This window comes from Mchenga conophoros, linkage group LG3 (assembly GCF_057382185.1).
Source record: "Mchenga conophoros isolate Kocher_MC1m ecotype Shallow Benthic linkage group LG3, M_conophoros_male_GT1.1, whole genome shotgun sequence".
NCBI classification, from domain to species: Eukaryota; Metazoa; Chordata; class Actinopteri; order Cichliformes; family Cichlidae; genus Mchenga; species Mchenga conophoros.
This window is the reverse complement of record NC_140528.1, coordinates 51389118-51409560: the sequence shown is the minus strand read 5'-3', so window position 1 is coordinate 51409560 and position 20443 is coordinate 51389118. Positions and strand designations below refer to the sequence as shown.

Sequence of the window (20443 nt, the reverse complement as noted above, 5' to 3'; positions counted from 1 at the left end):
TTCAAGTTTGTTGACTTGGTTTTACTTCCAAATGTTGTTTACTTTTGTTTAATTGGATAATAATAGACAATAATTACTCAGTCAGCATCAACTTCTAATAGCTTTTGTTAATGTGCTAAGCTAAATCTATTCAGTCATATAATGTGTCTATTTTTACAGGGCTGTTCTAAGAAACACTTCCCATTAGGCCCCCCCCCCCCCCCCCCTTTTTTTTCCCCCCAGTTTAACAAGGTGTTGTTTTTACTTTACTATCATTTTTATCAGTGTAAAGTCTTAACACACATTTTCTGGTGTTGTGTGTTCCCAACAAAAACTGCTGACCAGTTTCTTTAACACCCCCCCCCCTCCCCAAACAAAACCATATAAAAGTCTTAGCTTACAATTCCCATTAAAGGTGTACACATTAAAATAGCCAAAATAAATGTTATTGTTAACAATAATGAAGTAAAAGACAGAATAAGTGGGAAGTAAACTGCCTGCTGTCTCTGTCTGTCTGTCTCCCCTCCATATACGCAGTTTCACTTTTCTGTCGTCATCACCGCACATTTGGTTTACGCCTAGATATCCTTGATTTGATCCCGACAACAGACAAAAATCTGCCAACACAAACCTCTTCTTACAGCTCAACTTTATCAACCTAAAGAGGTACTTACATGGTAGTTTACATCTATATATAATTAAAAAAAACCTCAAACTTCAAAGACAGGACTAACGTCCATGTCAACATTATCTCATAATACAGGAAACCAGAAGATTTATAAATACCTTTTACAATAAAACTGGATGACAAAGGTGCAGAGCTGAGAGTTGAACTACAAAAACTACAAAAACACAGATGTGTTGGTAAAATCCAAGCAAACACGCATGTATAATGTCACTGCAGTGCATACCTCAAACACCATGACAGGTTTGTTTGTGGTATTATGCATATTATGTGTTATTGAAGTACAAGGATTAGCAAAGCAAAGCACTGCATTTCAGTAAAAGGAGCTGAGCTCCAACACCAAAATCCTAAACCTGCTTGTTGGCAGGTTTTCTCTCCCCATTCCTCACGTTGCGCCCAAACCAACTGACTGAAACTCTCATTCATTCCTTCATTTTGATAAGTTTACATTTTTACAAACACTGATATCACTGCACATTACTTTTCCTCTGTATGCCTAACATCACTTACTTAAAACATATTTACAATGATGGAAACAGCGGTTACATCGCCGATTTATTATCAGCTCAGAATAAAAGTCTCTAGTCTTCATCTTTCTAATTCTGTGACTCTGTGAACAACAATGCAGTCAGACTATCAGTTTCCTTCCAATAATTTTTCATTCACAATGGCCTAATTTTTCCAGCATGAACTGAGATCTATATTTAAAATGCTGCATCCTTGCACAGCTTTCCTGAAATATTAAAAGTGTAAACTCGGAAATATTAAATATTAAGCATTTATATTCAGTAATGGCAGAAATAATGAAAGTGAGGTTATTACATTCCATTACTACATACATGTTTTTTTTACTGAATAATTATTACTTGTTGCCATGGTGAGTTGTAGCATGAGAAGGCTTTCTTTCTTTACATGCTTAAAACAGACTGAACATACTCAGAGTTGATTGAACTTGGATCGGTTGTTGTGGAAAAGGGAACTCAGAGTTTATTTTTAAACTCAGAGTTTGTTGGTTCCTGGGAAAAGGTACAGACCAGATACATCAGCATATAAATATAAAAGCAAACAGTGATCCTGCTAATGTGTAGGTTTCACCTAGAAATTAAGTATCAAATAATTAATTAGCTTAATTATGTGGGTGTGTGGGGAAAATGGACTTTAGTTTTAAAAAGAAAGTTTTGGGCTTCTGTTTCTGAAAGTGGTTATTTAAATACAAAATCGTTTTGGTGGTTTAAATTCGGCTTTAGGCTCCATGTTCTGGTTCAGCAGGCCTACATTAAGCTGGTGTGGTCCTCTTTATTTGCCTCTAGATTTCAGGTCTTTCTCTATCTACTTTTCTCCTGTTGAAAAGAAATGATTACTGGGAGCAATGTTTAGACCGGACTCACTAACTAAGGTTTAGTCATAGATAGTAATTGCTCCTATTTCTGTGAAAATCTACTCGTTTGGCTGTTAACCTGCCTGCAGTGAGAGATGTTTCTATGTTAGCTGACAAAACAATACAGATGAATGAGGGTGGAGAGCAACAGCAGGGTAGAGAACATCAGTGAAGGTTGTTTTGAAGGTGTGAAGGCGGATGATACTGTCAGAGGAAACTCTGTAAAAGGACAAACTTTTGGCCTCCGAATCCAGATACACCCCGACACGACTGGAGCGCAAGGCCTGAGGAGTTACATGGACCTTCTCTTTGTTGTGCTGAACAAAACAACCATCATCAGCAGAAATCAGACACCAAGACTTGTCATTGTGTCCCAGCTTGCAGGCATCAACATCCCCTTTCCTGCCAATGTTTCTGTATGTTAACCCAACACAGAAGGGCTCTGACACCTCCAACTCAAAGTAACAGCGTCCTTTTAGTCCCTGTTTACACAGAACCTGCTGACAGCAATCAAACCTCTCTGTATGATCAGGATATGGCTGCTCCTCCTCCACCCAGGTCACCTTTCTGTTCCCTTCAGAGAGCAGCAGGTTCTTGTGAGCTGTGTTGGAGTTCAGACTGAGCGCACAGGCATCTGGAGGTAAGAAAACACTTATAGAATCAGTAAATACAGTTTATGTCCACTGTTGGCAGCACTAAGTACATGGCTCCAGGGAAATAAGTCAGAGACTGAGGGAGCTGTTCTCTAGAAGCACAAAAACAAAAATCTGTATGTGACAGTTAACCTGTAGAATCTGTTCAACAAATAAATACCTTGTGTAACACTGTCAATGACTCCTAAAGAACAAACCGTAAGATTTAGACATTACAACATTCAGCACTTCAGATTTACACAGATACTCACATTTCTTGAACCCTGGTTTGTTCCGGTGACTTCCACCATGTTCTAAACTGTGGAGAAAAATTATAGTAGTCAAGTATTAATATATCTATTGCCATATTAGTAATATGTGCATCTATTGTTTTATTGTTTTCAGCCCCCAACATACAGCACTGATATCTTGCACATGATCAAAATTTACTAACAGAAAAGTTGAAAAACAAAACAATTTTCAAAGCCGGAAACACCAGCAAAGAAAGCTCAAGGATGTGATGTTGGACTGAATTTACTCAGGTGAAAAAAATAAAAACCAAACACCAAAGCTGTAAACACTTCAGATAAAGCAAAGTTTTATTGTGTAATCTTAATCTACACAATCATTTTCCATAATCTACAATTATGGAAAATGACCTATAAGTAGCTGCTAAGGTAGAGAAAACATCTACTGATTTTTGATGGTTTGTTAGAGCCCCGATTATTATGAGTCTTGTTTGTCAACAATCACAAGGAGAAACATTACCTTATTTTATTCTGATTATTCTTTTTTTATCATTAAAATGATCATTTTAGGGAACAGACTAATAGAGTAGTTTGTATTAGACCACATCTTTTAAAAATCAGCAGAAATGGCTTCCTGGGACATTTATATGCTAACTTTGAACTTTGCTCAGCTCAAGAAGTGTTTTAGAATACACCTCTTGACAGTCTTGCATATTAATACCTTATAAATTTGTTTGAGGATTCTATAACTATGACAGAATCAGTCTTTTTTATAAAATATTGATATAGATATATTTTTCTATTTCTGTTTTTTTCTTCCCGCTGTTTCCAAATCACTGTCATATGATTGTTGAGGTTTTCTCCATTTTCTTTGTAATAGCGTACAATATAAAGGGTCCTAAGGCAACTGTTGTGGTGATTTGGAACTATGTCAATGGAAAACTGTACTTAGTAGTCAGTATAGTTTTTTAATTATATAAGTTTGCATATGGTAGAATACTGCATGTAATCATTTGCGTTTAGAAGTATATAGTTGGTGGCATATTGAAAGAATGTCTCTTCCTAGGAGGTCTGTAACATTCCAGGGTGTTCTGGCGTTCACCCCCACATCCTAGGAGCATGGGAAAGGTTGTACCTTGTCTTATTGTTTTACGGTAGGATTAACGTAGTTATGTCAGTTTTAGTCTAAGTGCCTTTTTTACATATAGATGAACTGTTGGACTTCCAGACCAGCAGGTTAAGGGAAGTCGTTTATGGGATCACACTCTGACACACACACACACACACACACACACACACACACACACACACACACACACACACACACACACACGCTGTTACGGCCCGGCTCTGCTAGGCGGCAGCGGACGTAACATAAACGAGCCCAGAGACCAAGGAGTTAGATAGGAAGACAAACATAAGGTTTATTAATACAACTGAAATCCGTTAGTGAAACAACTCACTAGGCAGCAGAGAAACTTTAAGCAAACACCACGATTAATAACACCAGGAGAGCACTGCTCTACTAAACGTCTCGCAGGAGGCAACACAAAACACAGGCAGAAGGCAAAAGGGAGGGACTCTCTGTACAGTCTGTTCAAATCAACAAGTCCCTCGACGAATGAAGACTCCTCAGCCTTTTATACTATCAGGTAACTGCAGTCAGCTGTGTCACTTGTCCGTCGTACTCCAGGCTCCTGCGGCAGCCAATGGTGTGCGTAGTCTGACAGGCTCGGATCCGCATGAAGTTGGGGCGGGCATATGTCCGGGCCAGCCAATCCCCCGTGAGTCCTGGAGCACTGTAGCTTCCATGGAGGAAGGCGGGGCCACCTGAGGCCAGCGGCCGTAACAACGCACACACGTACACCTCCACATTCCAATGTAAGGAACAAGCACCCACTGAAGTATAAATAAAGACCGGGGCAGTCTCTCATTTGCGAATCTTGGAGCCTCACTCTTGGTGTGTGAGCTCTGGAGGCTGCCCTTGCTAGCAAGAAAATCTGTGTGTTTCCCCTTTCTGATTCTCTGCTAAAGAAGTGTTTTAGAATATATCTCTTAACAAACTATTTAAGTAAAATGTAATTTAATTGGAAAAATTGAACTATGATTCATATTTTTTTACTGCGCTTTAAAACAATAGTCAACTATTAATAAAATGGGTTAATGTATCTGAGACTTTATTATAGACAATTCAAGATTAAAAGGAAACTGCATCCACATTTAGTAGACTATTAAAGTTATATAACAGGATATACTCCATGTATTTCAATTATTTATTTATTTTTAAATTTATATAGCACTCTTCACAGACACAAAATCACAAAGTACAACATAAATTGTCCATAATGTCCAACATGGTTCATTATCTTAAATGTGTACCAGAAAAACTAATTTGCCCAATCCATTATTGAGATTCCAATGTGACAAAAGTTGAGAAGCAGACATTACACATAAAATGTTATCATAATGGCTTTAACTGAACTTATTGTAAGTGAGACAAGATACTCCTCTTGTTTCTAAAAACAATGGAACATTTATGTTTTAATCACTGATGATTGTTTCACTATTTTTCCCCTTTTCTCAGCAAAATTATCATTTTTGTCTAAAATAAAGAAAAATAAATAATAATTACAATTTCAATTGTGTGCTGCTGTTTATAAAAAAAGGCTAAACCAAAACTTAGAATTGAAAAAAAAGAAAACAAATTGGTATCAGATAATGACTTGATGAATTAATACTAAAGTAAAATAGAAAAAGACAAAAGACAACAATCATTTAAAAGTTAAACATAGATATAATTAACTGGGTACATATGCAGGCCACTGTACATCACAAATAATTACAAGTGGAGAAAAAAATGCCTAACAATGTTACATCTTACATCTTTATGTTATTAAGGTAATTTTTTTCACCTCAAGTTTCTAAATTTAAACTTTTCAAACCACTAAACAGCCCCTTAAATTTGTCACCATAATGTCCAAACCTGTACCGAAGTCCTGCCATAATTCCTTCATCCACTCTGTTGCGCATCTCCACCAGTTTCTTGACCTTCTCTGTGTCTTTTTTCTCAGTCATCTCTTCAATGAGGAAGTCCAAGTGGACATAAGTGAACACTGAATCAGCATTCAGAGAGATCTGCTCTAGGGTGACAACATGTTGGTAAGCCTGATCCAAACAGGTAGTTTTGGCTTTTTCAAGATTTTCTTTCCCATTTTCAAGTTTTGAAAGAAGGTTCTCACACTGCTCTTGATCTGCTTCATACTTCTTTTTCAACGTCTCAATGGTTTTTTTTACTTTTACTGTCTTGTTGACATACCGCCACTGGCCTTTCACGTGTTTTGATGCAGGACAGTTGTTGGTACAAACAGTACACTTGCCTCCTTTCATGACCTCACAGTGTGCAGGTTTCCAGGCCAGTGTACACCCAGGATAGTGACAGGTCTCTTTACACTCTTCACAGCAGACGGCTCCACCATACCAAAACAACCACATACCTCCATCAATCTCTTCCTTGGCCTTGTAGTGCTCATCAACTTCTATGGTGAAGCACTCACCTGTTTTCAGTTTTTCCTTGTGTTTCTCTAGACCTTCCTGAGTCTGTTTGATCTCTATCTGCTTTAGTTTAATCATCTCAGTTCTGTCAATTAGATTGTTAATGCAGGCTGCAAGTCTGATCCGCTCATTTAGGACTTTCACAGTTGTCTCCAGCTTCTGAGGTGTCGTTTTTTCCAGGAAAGCTGTGAAAAGACTCATTCCTCTCATTGTTAGTGCCCATGCTTGTTCTAATGCAAACTCAGTTTCATCTGTTATTTGTGTGCTCAGGCAGTTATTGAACACAAAGTAAACAGGCTGATTATTTGCCTTTTTGGCACATTTAATGTTTCCATCTTTAAGAGCTTTAAGGGCATTAGTTGGTGGCATTCCATCTGAATGTGTGATGAAGGCAACAATCTTTTCCTCCAGGTCTTTTCCAAACAGTGACACAACTGAATTAAAGACATATCTCAGTCTGTCACTCAGTCTATTCTCAGTTGCCTTCATCACCAGACCCACTGCATGAACTTCATGAACTCCATCTTCTGATCGAAACAAGTCGTGTAATTTCTGAGTAATAACAGCATCATATTCAAGAGCTTTGGTGTCTCCAAATCCAGGAGTATCGATGATGGTCAAAGAATATGAGAGCGTTTTACCTTCAAAACCAAAGATCTCATAAACTGACACCTTTGATGTCACACTTCCTGATTTCATGTCTTTCTTGGTGTCGTCTACAATCGTATACCAGTGGTTGTCACCATTTTTCACACCCATTGCATAGTTTAGAATAGTGTTGATTAATGTAGATTTTCCTGATCCTGTCTCTCCAACAAGCAAGATAGTTTTATTTGGCTTGCTTGGATCTTTTTTACCAAGAGTACATCTTCTAAGCTTGGACACTTCTTCCTTGTCTCCATCAAGATTGCTCACATTTAGTCTTAACTGATAACAAACGGGAGGCCCATCACTGGTCACAGAATTTTCCAAAATATAATCCTGAAACATCTTTTTGGTCCTGTGTGTGTGTGTGTGGTGTGGGGGGGGGGGGGGGGGGGGGAGCAGTAAAAGACAAAAAAATTAAAAGAGCAAATGCATATACAGGGACTCTATGACTATTTCTTAACGTGTTTAGCTTTAGTTTTCATAGGACTGAAACATCCACATCCACACAAACATCTGACTATATACAACTTCATTGTGTAAAATCTGTAAAACAAACAAAGACATAATGCAATGAATAATAAATTCATTGCATTATGTATGGCAAATAAAAGACATGGTTCACAATCTAAACCATAGCAGGGCTCTAGAGTGCGACCAATTTGGTCGCAAATGTTACCTTATGTAACAAATTTGTAACAAAAGTACATAAAGAATTACTAGTTAGTTAGTTACTAACTAACTAGTAATGTTACCTTATATAAAAACATGCTATGTAAACAAAAGGTAATGATCATCATTAGTTTTCTTACCTGTGTATTTAGGTTTGCCAATGACCAAAGAAAACAGATGAGAAGTCAATGTTGAGAATGCTGCTTTTATAAATCTTCATAGACAAGGAAGAATTTCTGAAAACACACAAAAAAGATTAACACAGTAAATTTAAGTGGAAAATGAAAATGATAGCAACCCTTTACATTCCCTTGACTTCCTAGTTAAATAATAATTGTTTAGCTGAACTTGTGCCCTTTCTATGAAATCACGTGACATCAGACACACATACACACACTCAAACAGACAGACCTCAGAGTGCAATCAATACATGACCACAAAAGAAATAACACTTGAAATTAATGTTTATTTTAAATGAAACCTCACACCCACTTTCACAGTGTCTGCATTTTGACAATATGTTGTATTATTAGCAAAGGTGTTAATGCTATTAATGCACATTGTTACGCTCAATAAGCATATTATATGTGTGACTACTTTAATTTAATGTAAAACCCTGCATTACACCTTACAGTTTATCAGTGTTGAAAAATTAATTTATTTTACTGTGACAGTATGTTAACAGGTTTGAGAGTTAGCAAGTAGGCTAAATCAAACAGAGAAAAATAAATGTAACTTCTGTTATCATACTGTAATCAATTTTCAATAAAGCGACTGTTTTTGAGCAGAAAAATATTCTTGCATCTCCCTCCTTCCTTGTAAAAAATGCCACCTTTCACTTTTTTCTTTAACCAAACTGAAAGTAAAAAGAAAAAAAAGGGGGGGGGGGGATTAAAGAACACATTATTTCTAATTTCTTACCTGCGAATGAGCGAGAATGAATGAGAAATCAGTCTTGAGCCTGAAGCACTGCAGCTTTACATGAAGAGAAACTTTACATACTGTAAAGCCAGAGAGAAGTTCACCATAAGAACAAGCCTTTGCCTTCACTTTCTGTTTAGCTGAAACTTCCCCAGTTCTATGAAATCACATGACCTCTAAAGACACACCCAAACACATAGACTTATATAACTATCTTTTTGATCTTCACAAAGATAGCTTGTGTGACGTGTAATAAAACATATCACACTCCTTAAACAAAAAGAGAGATAGGAAATTGATTTGTTCTTTTGATATGAATGCTGTAACTCTGAATTTTAAGTTTAATAAAATGTTATCATAATGGCTTTAACTGAACTTATTGTAAGTGAGACAAGATACTCCTCTTGTTTCTAAAAACAATGGAACATTTATGTTTTAATCACTGATGATTGTTTCACTATTTTTCCCCTTTTCTCAGCAAAATTATCATTTTTGTCTAAAATAAAGAAAAATAAATAATAATTACAATTTCAATTGTGTGCTGCTGTTTATAAAAAAAGGCTATTTTAGACACACATACACACACTCAAACAGACAGACCTCTGAGTGCAATCAATACATGACCATAAAAGAAATAACACTTGAAATTAATGTTTATTTTAAATGAAACCTCACACCCACTTTCACAGTGTCTGCATTTTGACAATATGTTGTATTATTAGCAAAGGTGTTAATGCTATTAATGCACATTGTTACGCTCAATAAGCATATTATATGTGTGACTACTTTAATTTAATGTAAAACCCTGCATTACACCTTACAGTTTATCAGTGTTGAAAAATTAATTTATTTTACTGTGACAGTATGTTAACAGGTTTGAGAGTTAGCAAGTAGGCTAAATCAAACAGAGAAAAATAAATGTAACTTCTGTTATCATACTGTAATCAATTTTCAATAAAGCGACTGTTTTTGAGCAGAAAAATATTCTTGCATCTCCCTCCTTCCTTGTAAAAAATGCCACCTTTCACTTTTTTCTTTAACCAAACTGAAAGTAAAAAGAAAAAAAAGGGGGGGGGGGGATTAAAGAACACATTATTTCTAATTTCTTACCTGCGAATGAGCGAGAATGAATGAGAAATCAGTCTTGAGCCTGAAGCACTGCAGCTTTACATGAAGAGAAACTTTACATACTGTAAAGCCAGAGAGAAGTTCACCATAAGAACAAGCCTTTGCCTTCACTTTCTGTTTAGCTGAAACTTCCCCAGTTCTATGAAATCACATGACCTCTAAAGACACACCCAAACACATAGACTTATATAACTATCTTTTTGATCTTCACAAAGATAGCTTGTGTGACGTGTAATAAAACATATCACACTCCTTAAACAAAAAGAGAGATAGGAAATTGATTTGTTCTTTTGATATGAATGCTGTAACTCTGAATTTTAAGTTTAATAAAAAGTTTAATAAAAGCAACAATTACATTGATTTATTGATTTGTATAGCACACTTCACGGGATAAAAACCACACAGTGGTTCACAATAATATAAAAAGGAAAAACATAAAAGAGCAGAATCAAACATACGACACAAATCTAGTTAAAAGCCAGTCATAAATGAGTCTTAAGATGATGTTTAACGCTCTGGGGTTCAGGGTATAATTGGCCATTTTTGACTACTTTTGATTTTACCTCTATATTTCACCTTTAAAAAACTTTTTTTTGCCTTATTTTGCATTATTATTTTCAGCACAACCTCAAATATCTGAAATTTTAAGTTTCAGATATTAGCTGTATTAGCACAATTGATCTAAATTCAGATAAAAAACTTAAAATCTGAGTAGTAAAAGCGAGTGATATTTTTTACTATAAAAACCACAAAAGTACTTAACGAATCATTTTCATTACTTGAAATGCAAATGGAAATTGTAAATGTGTTAAAATTATGCACAAGTTTTGCAAACAACAAAGTTATATAAGGATAAGGATTTTATTTGTCAGCTGCAGCTGAAAAGATGACCAAGTCGACCATACAGACAATACATACAATATACAGACTTACACTGGGGAGGCAGGTCAGGTTAGGCAGCAAAAAAAGGGATAGACAGTGAGACATGTAACATTTAGGGGCAAATTCAGGAGAGAAAAAGGATTCCTGCCCATAAATAATTACGCACACCCCACTTTTCAGTTATTTATTTGTAAAAAATGTTTGGAACCATGTATGATTTTCGTTCCACTTCTCACGTGTACACCACTTTGATTTTGGTCTTTCACGTGGAATTCCCATAAAATTGATTCATGTTTGTGGCTGTAATGTGCCAAAATGTGGAAAAGTTCATGGGGCCGGATACTTTTGCAAGCCAGTGTATTATTCTTAAATAGTTTTCAGTTGATTACTTTGAATTTGTCAATTATTTAGAATTGCGGCCTTTTTTGGTTTGTCTTCACAGGCCCTGTTACTGCGAGTCCCCGTCAGTTCAAAACTTATCAGAAAAATCCAACTGTCCACTGTTCCAGAATCTGTGAAGCAGCTTCAAGATGAACTACAAGTATATGGCGTTATTTTTGTGCCACTATTCTGAGCGCACGTAAAAAAAAATTGAGTGCACGTAAAAAAAAAATTGCAGGTGCAAGTGTTGCATTTTGAGGAGAAATTTATTTTGAGCGAAGGACAGCTACATTTGAGTGAGCAAAACTCATTGCTGCGTGCAAAAATATATGACAGTGTTTGCTATTATCCATACACACACACAATAGCAGCCCCTCTCACTCAATTTTTGCATTTGTGCTTGCTCGCAATGTGTTGGTTGTGCTCTCAACATTTCTGCCCGTGCACGCTCAACTCTTTCTGTACACCGTTATATTTGTGCCACAAAACCAGCCAATCACAGACTTGGATGCAAAAAAATCTGATTGGCCGTTTTCGTCTCCGATCAGCTCGAAATGACGAAATGCAATATCCCAGAATCCATTTTGTCCAAACCTCAAATGAGGCAGTGGTGGAGGAACACAGAGTGGCGGAGTTTGAAATATTTCTCTTTCTGGGTCACAAAATAAATTTTAAGATATTTTCATGCGAGAATGGTGTCTTATCAAGACATCACATATTTGCATAAGTGCTCTAATGTTTTCGGAGATGTATGGATAATAGCAAACACTGAAATACATTTTTTGCATGCAGCAATGAGTTTTGTTCACTCAAACTGTTCTTCGCTCGAAAGAAATTTCTCCTCAAAATGCAACACTTGCACCTGCAAATTTCTTGTACGTGCCCTCAGGACAGTGGCACAAAAATAATGCCATACAAGCAAAGCTTGGACTTGAAGGTAATTTTGCAATACAATATGAAGACCCAGATTTTGGGAATGCACTTTGCAACCTGATGGATATTAATGAGCTACCTGCTGAACGGGCAGTGTTGCACCTCATTTGGGAGGAAAATGCACCAGACCTACATGCGTAGCACTTCACAGTGGCCAAATCCTTTTCCTATCCCAACCTTTTCCTATGATGTAGAGTTAAAACTTTGCAAAGGGCAATGAGGTATATGAGAAAGCAGGGGCAAATTTAATCATCTCACGCTGTTTGGATTACACAGAGCCTTGGCTGGACTCTTTTACTCCAGACACTGCGAGCTAGCGGGCCACGCTACGTTACAGTTAAGTAAAGAAGGGAATTTCAAAAGGAAACAGTTCCCACAGGAAACAAACCAGGACGTGTTTGGCAGTTAACTGGTGGTGTTATGTTTAAGTAGCATGGGTACAAAACACAGTTATGCTGCTCTTTGATCACACAGTGAATGAGGCTTGTAGAAAAGGGACAGAATTTTGACACTGAGAACAATGTGAATAGTCTGTCAGTAGATGATCTACACCACTGCCGCCTGCCAGATTGTGTATATTATGTATGTATGAATGAACTGAATTCTGGTGAGAACATCAAAAATATTTTAGGATTAAGATGTAGTGCATTGTAAGGATGTGTATATTTGAACAAATACACCTAAATATTGTTTGAACATATTTAGATAAATTCCTGTGTTTTCAGAGCTTTAAATTTTCCAAATTTCATCAAAACTCAGTTAATACAGTTGCTTTCAGTGTACCTCCCTTACTCCTGGGTACTACTTTATCTGCTAAACAGCTGCTACCTGACTGTAGCTGTTTCTTTGGGTTTTTTTTTTAATAAACAGACATCACTGATTTATGTGATACCAACCTGTACCACTGTGTGCCAGTCAAATCCGCATTTAACCAGGTAGGTCACAGCCTCTTGAAGAAACCTGAGGTGCTGAAAAGATATTGCAAAAGTTAACAGAACAGCAGCACTTGATGGTACAGGTTACTTTAATATTCCAGTCTATTTTTTAAAAAGCACATTTAAAACTAAATGTACATATAGAAAATATTAAAAGCAGTTTTTCATCAGTCTAACATCAGAGGAAGGGAAACAAACTTGCTGCCAATCAAAAAAGAAACACACACACACACACACACACACACTGCTAAGGTATCTTTTATTCTCTGCTTTATTGTATACTTTACATTCAAATCGACATAAAAGAACCAGACTAATACTTAAGATAAAAGCTTATCTTAAGTACATAAAGACTAGTACATAAGGAATTAACATTTCTTATATACTAGTGCAACTTTGCTGCTTGCTCCACTTTTACTTCATCCCGAGAGAGCAGCTTAAGCTATCAAATCAACACTGACATAATGCTTTTAAAGTAGTGAGACTCGACCATATTTACCTCGTTAATGTATCTCAAAACTTTAATGTGAGGAATCATTTTTTCCTACAACACACTTGTTTCAAAACTTTGAGTATAATTTTGATATAAAATATTGTGAGCTGGAAACCAAGAGACAAACACTTTTTTTCCTCAGGGTGGTTATATTTCAAACTAACAACACTCCCTTTAGCTGTAAATAAATATAGTATACACTTCATGTAAAACACTTTTTTTAGCACTGATACTGTAAGCATGTTGGTCTGCTAAAGAAAGTATGTAATACAAACGCATTCATTCAAAAGATAATATGTTTAAAATGAGATCTACACCAACAGGTAACAGCCAGTGTGTAGACTTAACCTGGGCTGCGGTAAACTGCAGGTAAACTAGCAAATTAACAATGTGGCTTATGTGTAAGTACAAGAAAGAAGATCTGCTATCAACCACCTGCCTGCTTCCTGGCTGTTCGGCTACTAGTCTATTCTGTTGTTTACCACACTGTCAAACTCAATGCTAACATCATTTTCCCAGTCCTGTGTGACAAATATGTGGTTTTAGAAATCATGTTTCATTATGATGAGTCATATAAAAGGTGGCTGTAGCTCAGGTGGTAGAGCAGGTCATCCACTGATCGGAAGGTTGGTGGTTCGATTCCTGGCTTCCCCTAGTCTGCATGCCAAATATCCTTGGGCAAGATACTAACCCGAAATTGCTCTCCGATGCATTCATCGGAGTATGAATGTGTGTGAATGTCAGTTGTGCTTGTGTGAATGGCTGAATGCACAAGTTGTGTAAAGCACTTTGAGTGCTCAGAAGAGTGGAAAAGTGCTATATAAGAACCAGTCCATTTACCATAACTCATGTTACATATAATATTTTATATGTAGCATAAAAACTGTTAGGCCACTTAGTGAAGACAGGAGCTCCACGCCCTTTTCCCACAACTTAGGCACTATTCCAGAGTCAGGAGAGCTTATTTTTGACATTTTATGACAGTATTGACAGTATCCATATAGATGTGTTGGCTAAAAGTGTAGCTATTTTGCAATCAAGCAGTTGAGGGTTTAAAATAAAAGTGAAATGAAAATTATCTATGGATGTTCATTTTCCTCAAATGAACCAAATTTTTATTTATTTAACTTAATCTGTCAAGAAATCACTTCTTAAAAAACCTGAAAACATTTTTCATCACTTTAAAAACTATATGTGTCACCAAAATAACCATATATACATATTCATACTTAAGGTTGTGTTTATAAAACAAAGTTACTAACAGAATAGTGAGCACATGTTTTCTTGTCTTATCCTCTCTGCAGGATCAACTGATCACTTCAAGAGGGCAACTTTTTTGACCTTGTGTTTGTCTGTTTGATAAAGATAATGAACTGGTTCCTATACAGCACATTTCTGCTCTATTGGAGCACTCAAAGCACTTGTCTTCTTCACCCATTCACAAAAGCACTATTTCTCTGCTCTTTCTACCTAACATTCACACTCCAACAGGTGCGGAGTGTCAGAGAGGGCGGAGTTAGTATCTTATCCCAGGATAGTTGGCATGCAGGCTGAAGCAGACTAAGATTGAACTGGGAAAAAAACAGAGAATAGTTTGTAAATGATAAAAATCCAGCTGTACAGACTTTATGCACTTTATTGGCAATTCCACTGTAAAAGAGCCTTCCTCCTGAACCTGAACCGAGCTGCAGTGACAGCTGGTAGCCTGTAGGTGGCAGCTGTAGCTTTATTTATTTATTTACCCTCCTAGACACTAAATGCACTTTTTAAATATTCAATAAAGTTACTCTTTGTTTACAGACCTAATATTTTTGGTAATCACTGCACTGTCAGGTAAGATTTAAGATTGGTGCGACAGTGCAGGGCCTCTTTAACGGTCTTTTGTTTACACGGATGATCAATGACAGCGTGAAGGTGAAGCAGGTATTAAAAAACAAGTTAGAGTATCTATTTCAATCATACTATGAAGCAAGTCAAATCGAAAATAGAAGTAAAAGAATAACAATGCGAATTTGACTCGGTTTTATAACGTTACTGGAGTGTTTACAGGGTTAAACGTGGACATATGGATAAACACACGCAGCACCCTCGATCGCTCCTAAATAGTGAATTATAAAAATAATCGATGGCAGAGTTTGAGTTCGTTCATACTGAGTCGCCGTAAACTGTGAAATCTGCTGCTGCGATGATCCTTCTTATGTGCGCAGTTACTCCAGTAAAACAAAATGTCGGCTGATTAAAAAAACACACGCATCGCTCTGCCCGACAAAAGTCGACATAAAGCAGGAAGATAGGCGGTGACTTACTAAGAGTTTTCTTCTTTCTTATAACTCAATCAAGTATTCGTAAGGTTCTCAAGGTTCTCCTGACAATGAGACTCGCTCCTGCACTACAGCATGGCACAGACGGAACCCTCTGTGTGTGTGTGTGCGTGTGTGTGTGCGTGTGAGTGTGCGTGTGTGTGTGTGAGAGAGAGAGTAGGGTTTTGTTGTTGTTGCATTTGTTTGAGTTTCACTTTCGTTTCTCTTTTATGCACCTTTTTTTGTCTATCAGGGCTACAACGAAAAACTGGTGCAGACAGCTGCATTTTGAAAGAGTGGAGTTGAACAAAATGAAAAGTCTGGTAATGGACAGATGCAGGTTTATCCATAATGAGGATGGTTAAAACAGGCAATAAAGAGGATGTTTGTTGCATCACAGACATGATAGGATGTTTCACTAACTCATAAAAACACGGCATGTTGTGGAGGGCATAGCAGTTTGTCTTGAAACAACTTTAATCTCGAAATTTTGTCTTTATTCTCTTTTTTCTTCTTTTGGGGCCTTAATACTCGGCCACACTGTAAACATTTTTTTTAATTTAACAGTATTTTTACAGGAATATGTATGTATAAGATACTCTAAAATGTTTTTAAATTATTTTACTGCACAAAGCAAAGGACTGACTGCTTTACTTTGTCTGTACTGTAAATTATTTTTACAGCAGTGATCCAAAGTAGTGTATAGTGGAGTAGTGCATTGTCATACACTGGTCATAGCTTACATTTGTTATTGAGACCATCAAATGTTTAAATAGTTTTTGGCCTCATTCTCTTCTGAAAATAATTTTTTTAATGCCGTATTCCTACATGATCCTATAAAATGTTTATAATTATAATTTTATATTAAGAAACAGAAACTAGCAGGAGTTGTGCAAGTGCAAGTGGCAAGGGAGGAGTTATGTAAGCATATTTTATATTTTCAAAAGCATCTTTTTTTTTCCCTTCAAGCTTTTATCCGACTCATCATTTGTGAGGTGTTCACTGGAGCCTTTTGTGGCTGGACAGGGTTGGGAGCTCGATAAGCTAACATGACTGAATTAACTGAAGTAAACTGAAACTAATGACAAATCAAAAGTGCATCTATGTTCTTTGCATAATGAGTTTAGATGCTTTCTGCAAAAATGTAATTTGTCAAATAACTTTCATTCATTTCTGAATAAATTCACTAGATGCAGACCATTTTCCTCTGTTCTTCATAATTCAGTTCTTGCTTTAACTTCGACCTCTTTTTCTGTTTTCAGTGAAAACTGGACCAACACATTTCTTAAGCACCATAAGCCATAGCAACCTTTAGCAGTTCATTAATGTCACCAACTTGCTCGATACCTGCTATAGACTCTGCACACATGGAAGCCAATCAGAGATCGTACACTGTTAAACTTCCAACATCTGAGTTCATTATTAGCTGTTGAGGTTAAGCATTCAGTCAACACAGAAACACTGAGGATGTTTTCTGTACTCTGTAAGGACCAGCGATGGATGTGGGGCTGAAGCCTTTAGGTTTATATTGTTAAAAAGTAATTATGAGAGAATTTGTTTCAGGTCATTTTTCAGAGTAACATGAAAGTAACATAATGAATAATGTAACAAATTAATTTTTAGTAAACTACTGCATTACTTCTAAGAAAGGTGTTCTGTGTAATATATCACCTTTCTTGAGTAATAACCTCAACAGCGGAAAGCACAGATAATTTTTGTTGATGATGAGAAACGCAAACATACTGCTCATGTACATGCACAACATTAAGTTGCTGTTTTTTAAAGTTTTAAAATTACTTTTTAAAAGTCAAGTAAACAAAATGTGTGTCAAAACAAGCAATTAGCTCGATTTTGAATTCTCTGGTCTCTGCAGCAACCTCTTTGTGGTGTATTTTTGATCAATTTAACCGATGTTTCTTTCCCATCTTCCTGTTAAACAGTCAAATATTAAGCACAGACCAGGGGCGATTCTAGGATCAGAGCTTTGGGGGTGCTGAGCAGAGAGCTGCCCAGCCAGGTATGATAAACTTTACTCGTCACAATGAGACGTCTTCCCCGTCTCTGTCAGTCCCTGCATCCTTAAATGTCTCCAGTTGTCCCGAGTTCCCTCTGACTGTCTCCTTGGTGCATTTAAACCCCTGCTCCTCCCTGTCCTCATCCTCTGTTGTCCTTGTCTCCGCTATCACTCATCATAATATTACCCTCTCTGTGCAAGTCTACAAATTTCTTTATTAAATCATAAGATTCTTAAATTCATCAAGTCTCTCTGTGCCTGGGTCCTCGTCACAAAACATGACATCACTGTTTTGTACATTTTAACACAATTTAATCCCCACATTTGTGAAAGAAAAACAAAACACTTTTTGAAAAGTTTGAAACAAAACCATCAAATCTGATCAAGGTTATTTAAATGCTGCAAAACATGGATTGGAATAAAAAAAAATACATATCCTAACCTTAATTACTGCGGGAGAATAATGAATGATGCTCATAGTGAGTAAAAAAGTAAACTGAGTAAACAGAGATTCACTTTTAATGTGTGTGTATAATATAATACAGATACATGAAAAAAAAACACTCCCAAAACAGAATAAATTATTACAAATAAAAATCTTTACTGCAGACACTAATTTTACTAATCTAATAAGACTAATTTTGTGTTGTAAGATATATGAGTTTCATACTTTCATAGTGGTACTTGGAGAGCTTGACATTTTATCAGGTGGTACACAGTGTAAAATGTTTGAGAGACACTGATACGTGTCTGTGTGCTTTTGGAAAACATTTAAAGCTGCTGTACAGAATCTTTGGAACAAGCTTAAAACATTTTTAGAATATAAACAGAGCATCTGCTTCTCTTTACAGCTCCTCACTCCACCAGGGCTGTTTGGCACTTTCTGATAGTGTGCATATGTGATGTACGTACTGCGGCAGTCATACAGACAACTGGACGGTCCAAATGTTGTCCTACCTATTAGTGGCTGAGGTTTCAGTAGAGTTGTGGCTGAACCACATAAAAATATATCATTAATTTTAATCTCCCCAATCAATTATAATGTTATGTTGGAATGTTGTTAAAGAGGGTCAAAAATGTTTCAACCCAGCTTGTTTTGCAGATTCTGTACAGCAGCTTTAATATAGGGAGAACACAACTTCCAGATTGTGAGTAAAATCAGGTTTTTCCTCTTTGTCAGTTTAACAGTTTCTGTTCTGCCTGTCACTGTTCCCTGTTTTCTTACCTGGTTCTTCCTGACCTTGTACTTTCTCCGCACGTTCTCCTCTTTCCTCTCTCCCTGTTTTAAGCCAGGCACTTACACCTCCGCTCCGCTGTGTCTCAGCCACCATCGCTCTAGCAGAAAGGGCGCTAGAGAGTTGGTAAGAGGCGAGCTGGAACAAACCATTTTTTTTGGGGGGGGGGGGGGGGGGGGGGGGGGAGGGTATCTATACTTTTGTTGTTAAAATATTACATCTCAGCAAAGTACCGTATGCTTTTAATATTTTTAGCAGTGTGTAACACAAACAGCAAATATTGTCAAAAAAAAGTAAGAAATCTTTGGGGGTGCTTTGATTCATTTTTGGGGGTGCTGAAGTATAATTTAGCCCATTTTTTTACCCCCAAAAATGGGCTAAAATCGCCCCTGGGTGAAAACGTAAACTCAAAAGGAGTCAAAAGTGGCCGGTTGTATTTCAGACCTCAATGGGTTAATCCAACAAAACATGAAAAATTAGGTTTAAATCTTTTGTTCATGACAGTGCAGATTTCTGACATTTTGTGTAATTTAAGCTGTAACAATGTGATTGTTAGACTTGTGTTTGTAAACGAACCGCCCATTGTTGTGTAGCTTTCTGGATTTTATACTTATTAGGCTACATATTTATTTATTATACAGGCTATACAGTGCATAACATCAAAACTCATATGTTTTATGTAACTAAAGTGTTTAAGTATGTGGGCTACAGCCAATAATTAAGTTATAGACTATATTTACATGAAAAACATGTATACTTACTGCATTTGAATCATTTTAACCATATGTAACCACCTGCATGTGTGTTTGGAAAAAAAAAGGCTTTGATTTTGCCACCCCATTTGATTTCTTTGCCACCCTAAGAAAATTTCTCTAGCTCCGCCCCTGGATGTGTGGGCCTTTGTAGTACAAGTAATTTTCCAAAGATACTTGCTGTAATTCCTTGTGTTTAAATTGAATTAAATAACGTTCAGCACAGTGTATGGAATTAACCAAAACATCTATTCTGTGTTGAAAGAACTGAAGCTAAACTAGTGGCACACTGGAGTCCGTTTTGTGTAATACCAACTTGTAACACAAGATTGTGCAGTGATGACATAAACTGAAAATGTCACTCTGTCAGGCATAAATAAAACTTTGAAATTTGCAGTGTAATTAAAAAAAGAATATCTTAAAGCCAGATATGTAACTCTTCTGTGTAATTACTGTTTTTTCATATAATTAAAGCTGACACAGAAAGTAATGAATGCAGCTTTTTAGTGGATACAGGATAAACTCACTTCTTATCAAGACACGTTTTAGGAATCTAATGATTTATTTTTAACTGCTACAAGAAATGCACACAGTAAAAAATACAGCAGGTAATGTGGAAAAATATTTATCTTACATACTTTTAATAATAACAAAGAAAGAGACACTTTCATTTCATAT

The 20443-nt window shown here is 36.6% G+C and overlaps 3 protein-coding genes across 6 annotated transcripts in view; 1 reads left to right on the top strand and 2 right to left on the bottom strand.

The window, feature by feature from the left end:
• The window catches only part of LOC146579344 (uncharacterized), a 179885-nt gene that overhangs the window by 129186 nt on the left and 30256 nt on the right, over positions 1-20443 (top strand). The gene's annotated exons all lie outside the window — the stretch shown is intronic.
• The window catches only part of LOC146579345 (NLR family CARD domain-containing protein 3-like), a 39017-nt gene continuing 20414 nt past the window's right edge, over positions 1841-20443 (bottom strand). Inside the window, exons 11-12 of the mRNA XM_085269195.1 lie at positions 2947-2993; positions 1841-2676 (exon numbers count right to left, since the gene is read on the bottom strand). Coding sequence (XP_085125321.1) covers positions 2144-2676; positions 2947-2993 — 580 coding nt within the window. The 3' untranslated portion in view covers positions 1841-2143. The remainder of the gene's footprint in view (positions 2677-2946; positions 2994-20443) is intronic.
• On the bottom strand, positions 2588-15924 carry LOC146579346 (uncharacterized). Of its 4 annotated transcripts, XR_014891590.1 has the most exons (7): positions 15771-15924; positions 12933-13004; positions 9823-9902; positions 8713-8792; positions 7932-8027; positions 2947-2993; positions 2588-2676 (listed from the first exon to the last, which is right to left on the bottom strand). XR_014891590.1 is itself a non-coding variant. In XM_085269267.1 (6 exons), exon 6 carries the CDS (start codon positions 7462-7464, stop codon positions 5836-5838), a length of 1629 nt encoding a protein of 542 aa, XP_085125393.1. In that variant the 5' UTR covers positions 7465-7474; positions 7932-8027; positions 8713-8792; positions 9823-9902; positions 12933-13004; positions 15771-15923; the 3' UTR covers positions 5079-5835. The 4 variants fall into 4 exon arrangements, 3 of the variants coding, with proteins under 3 accessions (XP_085125393.1, XP_085125394.1, XP_085125395.1); XM_085269267.1 differs by lacking the exons at positions 2588-2676; positions 2947-2993 and adding an exon at positions 5079-7474 and having other exon boundaries at positions 15771-15923; XM_085269268.1 differs by lacking the exons at positions 2588-2676; positions 2947-2993 and adding an exon at positions 5079-7474 and having other exon boundaries at positions 12933-15035; positions 15771-15893.